The sequence below is a fragment of the Charadrius vociferus genome, unplaced genomic scaffold (genome assembly GCF_000708025.1).
Source record: "Charadrius vociferus isolate BGI_N301 unplaced genomic scaffold, ASM70802v2 scaffold507, whole genome shotgun sequence".
Classification (NCBI taxonomy): domain Eukaryota; kingdom Metazoa; phylum Chordata; class Aves; order Charadriiformes; family Charadriidae; genus Charadrius; species Charadrius vociferus.
The window spans coordinates 314,480-321,213 of NW_009649235.1; the positions used below are offsets into that span (position 1 = coordinate 314,480).

A 6,734-nucleotide genomic window follows, 5' to 3' on the forward strand; every position below is an offset into this window, starting at 1 on the left:
TTAGGTGCCTGAGAGTGGCCCCAAAGTGCACATATTAGCACTGTGCTCCACTGGAACTATTTGGGTCGGTGTGCATAGACTTACTCAATCTGACACGGGCAACTCTGCCTGCACGTTATTTAGCCAGGGCACACAGAGTGCTGTGGTCAAGCTAAAGCCCTCTGAATAGGGACTTTTTACAGGGGTATGTAGTGATAGGATGAAGGGTAATGGTTTCAAACCGGAAGAAGGTAGACCTAGAATAGATATTAGGAAGAAATTTTTCCCTCTGAGGGTGGTAAGGTACTGGAACAGGTTGTCCAGAGAAGTCGTGGAAGCTCCACCCCTGGAGGTGTTTAAGGCCAGGCTGGATGGGGCTTTGAGCCACCTGGTCTAGTGGGAGATGTCCCTGGCCACGGCAGCAGGGTTGGAACTAGATGATCTTTAAGGTCCCTTCCAACCTAAACCATTCTATGATTCTACGATAATTCACAGCATGTTGGGTCAGGATCAGTGTGAACCATGGCTTTGCACTTTCTGGTCCAGTCCTGGTTTGCATCTGTCAGGCTCATTGGCTGGAAAAAATGATCTTGCATCTAACTTCAAAACATGGTATAAAATACCTGTAGTTCTGGTGAGAACAGGCTACATTAATTTAACAAAGACTCTAGAAACACAAACCGGAAGTCAGCTCAGATGTCTTTGTCTAGCCTCGCATGTAGGCTTACCCTCATAACTGCCTTTCAGTTAGACATCTGGGCTGGAGGAGAGGTGGCATTTTAGCAAAGCCACTCCAGCCTTCACTCAGCCTGCTGGCCATTCTGAATCCTCTTCCTACACAAATAGAGAAGAACCTCAGCCTTCTTCCAGTTTGTTAGTTCCCCTCCCAGAGCCAAGTGCCTAAAAGTCAAACCCGCCCCTCTGACTCTGAAAACAGTCCACTGTACATCCTTAAGCACAGGCAAACTTAAACTGGAGCTGCACTTGCTGGCAGCATGGCAAAACTGAATAGTTACACAGCATGAAAACTGTAAGACAAAGGGTACCCTGGGTGGGACAGAGTCATTTTATGGAAAAGTGGAGCTGTGAAACCCTAGCTGTTTCCTAGGGATGTAATCTGAAATGCATGCCGTACCTGTTCCCTCTAGTTGCTGGGACCCAGACAGCTCAGCCCTATCAGCAAAGCCATCCAGTCCCAACATTTTCTGCTTGCGGCAGTAATGCACACAGGTGCTGTACCTTCACGCAGTACAAGTGGCAGAGCCAGCATACTTGCAGGCTCATTTTGCCAAATGCTGACACTGATGTGCCTAATTTTTTTTTTTATTCCTGTCTTAATTTTTTTTTTTTGTTCTTCTAGATGCCCTTTTACCAACAAACTTTGCCATAATGGATGGATCTGGGACAGTGACAAATGTGAATGTGTTGTAGATGTGCAGCACCCCAACAGACGAGAAGGTAAAGATTAAATTACAAATGGACACTTTTGCTTACCATCTCCAGGCTGTTTGTGTTTCCTCTTGGTTTTGCCCCATTTTTTCATGAGAGAGTTATAGTTGATAGTTTGATTCCACATCCCTAGATAGGCTTGGCTTATGATGTAGAAACTGACTTGAAAATAAACACTCGTATGTACTTATGCTCACCTCATGGTTTTTGCTTGGACATTTTAATCCCTCTATATTGACAACCTGAAAAGGAAATAGTAAAGTATTAAAAAGAGCTAGTGAAGTAGACACCCTGGATAAATTTTAATTTACAGGGCCTTAAACTGTATGAAGGGCACTAGGGAAAAGTTTTTAACTGTAGAAAAAAATATGACCTGGAATATATTGCACAGGGATGGTGCTGAACCTTTATTGTGGGAAATTCTTAAGAACAGACACATTAGGAATAAGATTATTAGCTGTAGTCAGTGCAAAAGATTAGAAGTTTACACTACTTCCCTTCTCGTTCAGTTTTTCTCAGAAAACCTTAATCTGTCAAAGAAATTTGCAGGAAATATTCTGGGGGCTGTGTAAGTCTAAAGATACTTACTTAGCAATAAACGTTAAAAGAAGTTAAAATTTCTCCAAGCCCAGTATAAGATTTTTTTTAAAAAATTGTTTTTCTCAGGGAATTGTACTGGTCAAAATAAAATTATTGTAGCACTAGAGCAGACAGAGACAGAAGGAAGCCCTGTATTTGTGGTTTAACCTACATGCAGCAAGCGAAAGAATAAAAAATCCAAGGCAACAATAAAAGCAAGCTGGCAAGCAATTCCTAGACTAGCAACCTAAAATAACACTAAATAACCTCATAAACTGGTCTGTTGATTACAATCTCCTACTGTTAATAAGCAAGAGATCCGTCGCATAGTGGCTTCTGTAGGATCTGTTCTCATTCTGGAACGGATCATTTGACCATCAGGTTAGGTAGTTAAGGTCAAGTTAGACCTTTCACTCCAGAAAGGATTAGTACTCTGTATTTCAGGGTATGCCTAAAGGATGGTGTATAGCCAGAGACCTCCTAACTATTAGCCTTTTGTAAGGTCAGCTTGGAGCACTAAAAATTGTGGCTTGTTGAATTACAGCTTTTGTTGACGTAGACTCAGTATTTCCTCAGATAAAATATCATTCTCTGAAGTACATTGTGTTTGGCAGTGGCTGGGACAAAATAACTTAAGATCTGTCTTTGAGGTTGAAACAAAGTGAGACTGAAACACTCTACACCGCTTCACACGCGCCAAGTTTTATCACCCCAAGGAAGGGGTTCGTCTTCCAAGAATTTGGGGAAGATTCCTTCCTCCCTTCCAATAGGACTTGGATTTTATTCTGTCTGGATATTGGTTTTCCAGCATTAATTAAATAATAATGAAGGTTTCTTTCAAGAAATGTGCAAGCCTTTTCTGGCCACCGAGATCAGAGCTGAGGCTGCAGAGGTCACGGATGCAGGTTACATTCCACGTTCTGTAGGTTAAATCCAAGAGCTAATTGTAAAACCGCAGGAAATTACCTTCCCAATGACACATTATGTGCCATGACCTTTAACCAGGGATGTGCTGCTAGCATTTTAATAAAGCTTTCACAGAATGTGTTCCCTTTCTGCTAGGATTAGCCTCATATTGTACTCCAGATGTGTATTTTGAGGGAAGACAGATGAGGTATCAGACAGTGCGTTTGCTTGGCTGGGGTTTTGTTTCTGAAGCAAAGCATTTCCTTCTTTCTTCAACTGACAAGTGCGCATATGCGCCTTATCAAAGCGCTAGACCAGCCCGCACCTTACTAGACTTAGCATTACTTTTGCAAAAATTTCCCAAGCATATGGATGCTGAAAGACATTGAGTAGTGCCTATGATAGTTTGCATAAACGTGCATTTTTTGTCATGAGTATACACTAAATCCTTTTGGAGATTTTCTTTTTAAAACCTGCTGTCCAGTAAAGATTTCTGCATTCCAAAACCGAACACTAGGCTTTTTTAATATACAGCCCCCAAATAAAGTATTTTTATGCAGAGTTCAACCCACAAGAAACAGCAGTGTTAAAGTAAGTGAAATATATGGCACAATCCTCTCATGCCCTTTTCTGCACTGTAAGTTACAACAGAAATTCTGAAGATGACAATCTATCAGAGGGAACACGTGTGAGCCCTAGTGATTGCAAAGAAAGAGTTGGTCTCTTCAAAAGCAGAATTCAGACATGTAAAGCTCACTGCTAAAAGATGTATGTGCTATTGCAGGACTCCCTCCTCTTGCTGAGCTGGCTATGTGTGGACAACATATGGAATTTGATGAAGAAAATTGTGAATGCATCTGTAGACAGAAGTGTCCCACAGATTTCTTTCAAAGTAAAGAGAACTGCAGCTGCTATTTGTGTAGGGAGAGCCAGGAGAGCTGTGCTCTAAAACACAAGATATTTCATGCTGAAACCTGCAGGTGAGTGTTCCTTGTCATTCAGCGTCTACGCTGCTGGATCTGAATTAGCTTGAGATGATGCTGGAGGTGTAAGTGCTGAATTAGCTAGGAGGTCCACCCAGGATAAAATACCTTGCTGCAGTTAGGGAGATAATAATAATAGAGATTATGTTTATAATACTTCATAGAATGAGGCTAAGGTAGGTTTAATTAACACGTTTTAAAGAAATCTGGACAAGGATGCTAAGGATGCTATTCAATTACCAATATTTATTACTCCCACACGCCCCACACGCCCCCCCAGTCTTAAGAGAATGTTGGTTAAAACTGTGCTACAACTGAAATTACTGTGTGACATGGGATTTACAGTGATGTACCAAGTCTTGCATTTGTAGGTAGGTAGAACCTATCCTGTGTTCTCTGTCACAGCCGGATGCAGACTCATGGATGTCTAGGGACAAAAGCTCCCTGAGTTGGCACCCACACACTTCATTCCTTAATCACTCAATTCCTTACTCAGTTTGTCCTCAGAGCAAGTGATTTTCTAGAGCTAATGCAATGTTGTATACATGCGAAGCCATTCAATCAGCTCTGACTCCCCTGAGAAGCTGGAAAATTGTTCTGGGGCTGTTATACTCCATGCATTTCCCTAATCCTTTTGTGTAACCAGTTTTGAGGTTTCTCTGGCAAAACTTTGATAGAAAATACACTTTTTTTTCATGCAGTAGTTTATTTTCAAAATTTCCTTCTCAGAAAGCCTTGGCCACATGTAGAGACCCAGGAGCATGCAGGAGCTCTGTCTGAAACCTTAATAAGGACGGTCAGCATCCAGTTTCCCTGGGTACCTTAGCAGAGCTGCACGTCACTGAATGGTCACCCACAGCATCCATTCTCCTGGGCTTCGTAGGTTCATTCATGCAGAAGAAGCTGTAGAAGAAGTAACCTTCGCATCTTTAGGTTCAGCTTTGAAAATACGGACAAGCATAAAGTAGTTGACAAGAAGCACAAAAGTAGTTAAAGAATCAGCAGAGCTGAAAGAGAGCATGAGACACTTGGTCATTGATGTGTTTCAGATAGGTGGGAGGTGATCAATGCAATCATTTGCTTATGAGTTTGGTTTATAGAAATTGCTATAATCTGGACACAGGACTTTTATGCCAGACTTTTATGCCCAGAATTCCTGCAGGACCAAAGCTGAAGTGCCAGGTGAGCTAAGGTACTTCGCAGAATCTGAGAGCAGCACTACCCAGCGCTGACACTCTGGACTTCAGTGCTCACAAGAAATGACAGCATTAGTTAGGTCGTGACTGTGGACAAAGGGACAACAGCAAGACGTGTTGCTGTAGACAAAAACTCTCAGGCAGTAAAGTCTTGTCTCCCTGTGTTGGAGGGTGTCACCACTTTCCCAAACGTTGTCTAGAGGGCATTGTGGTGTTCAGTGATGAAAAAGTTGAGGACTGCAACAGTGAGGAATTATCACATTACAATTCTTCTCTTTTTGCTTTTTTTCTCCTTTACCAAACAGCTGTGAGGACAAATGTCCATCCCAACCCAGAACATGCCCAACTGCAAAACCAACGTGTTCCAGGCATTGTCGCTGTCCAAAGGAGAAGAGAGGTTCCCATGGGTCCCAAAGCAAAGAAACTCCTTGACTGAGCATTCCCTATTCACCGAAAACCCACTGCTTTGCAAAGTAGCTGTCACTGACTTTCAAACAATAGTAAACATGAACATCTTCCACATTAATAGCAGGAGAATGAATCCAGTCTGCATTTATTTATTAGAGTAATCACTAACTGCAGGTGAATCCTCTGGGACATTGGCAACTGTTCTCTAAGAGGTAACAACAGCCGATGAATTGCTGGCTGCGTGGAAGAAAGGGTGGAAAGCACCAGTTCAGTGACGTTATGGAAGCTGAAACTGGTATATTGGTAACAGTCACAGTCACCAGCCGGTCTTTCAGAGACTGAGACTAGATAATCTTAGCCTCTGAATCCTTAGCTAATGCAGCTCCTGGGTGAAACTTTCTTCAGAAATTCAGTGTACAGGATTTGGCTTCTAATAGGTTCAGCACTGAGTTATTTGATCTACTGTCCAGCTTTGATTATCATTTTGAGTTTATTGTACAACTACTGTCAGATGTGCCATATTTAAGTGTATATAAGAAAATAAATACATCAGTTATTCGAGTGGTTTTGATTTTTCTCTGTCATTTTAAAACTCTGCCCAACAAAAAGAAAATGAGCAAAACCCCAAAGCCATGTCAAATACAGCTGCCTTATGTTTGTCCCACTGGGACTGGCTTCTGCCCAAACCCAGGTCGAAACAAGGTCACTTGATCCAAGAGTTTCAATAAAGAAGAATCATTTTTCCCACGTCTGCCCGACAGCCATGTGTGATTTATTTATTTGTTCCCGGTATAGCATGTTGATCTCCCTAAGGGGATAACAGCCACACTAGCACTGACTCTTTGGTGATTTTTGAAAAGACAGTTCACTAAAAGATGGTTTTCCTTTTAGCTTACCACGCTATGAAAATATCTGCTTTGCACTGAAATTCCTTTCACCAGTGTGAGGCCTGAGTAAAAGTGTTTTAACCAAATCAAGTACAAGGACAGCATTGTTTTCTGAGCCACTGAAGTCTGGACTGAGCCCGTCCAGAGAAAATACCGTGAGCAATAATGATGAACTGGAAGTGATAGTCTCGATGACTGAATCATTTTTTCCCCTTTGCTGAATTCTCCAATTCTACACGAAGGGAATAGAGCAAATGAAACAACTGCTACAGAGGTGGAAATCTTGACACAACACAGGGAATAGAAAACAGCTTTTTGATGTGCATCTGATTTTTTTTTTTACATTT

At 41.8% G+C, this 6,734-nt stretch overlaps 1 protein-coding gene across 1 annotated transcript in view; it reads left to right on the forward strand.

Annotated features, from left to right (window-relative positions):
* FIGF (c-fos induced growth factor (vascular endothelial growth factor D)) overlaps nucleotides 1-6,053 on the forward strand; it is a 31,226-nt gene extending 25,173 nt beyond the window's left edge. The window contains exons 5-7 of the mRNA XM_009889031.1: nucleotides 1,340-1,437; nucleotides 3,698-3,893; nucleotides 5,398-6,053. Coding sequence (XP_009887333.1) covers nucleotides 1,340-1,437; nucleotides 3,698-3,893; nucleotides 5,398-5,524 — 421 coding nt within the window. The 3' untranslated portion in view covers nucleotides 5,525-6,053. The remainder of the gene's footprint in view (nucleotides 1-1,339; nucleotides 1,438-3,697; nucleotides 3,894-5,397) is intronic.
* Nucleotides 6,054-6,734: the final 681 nt, after the last annotated feature.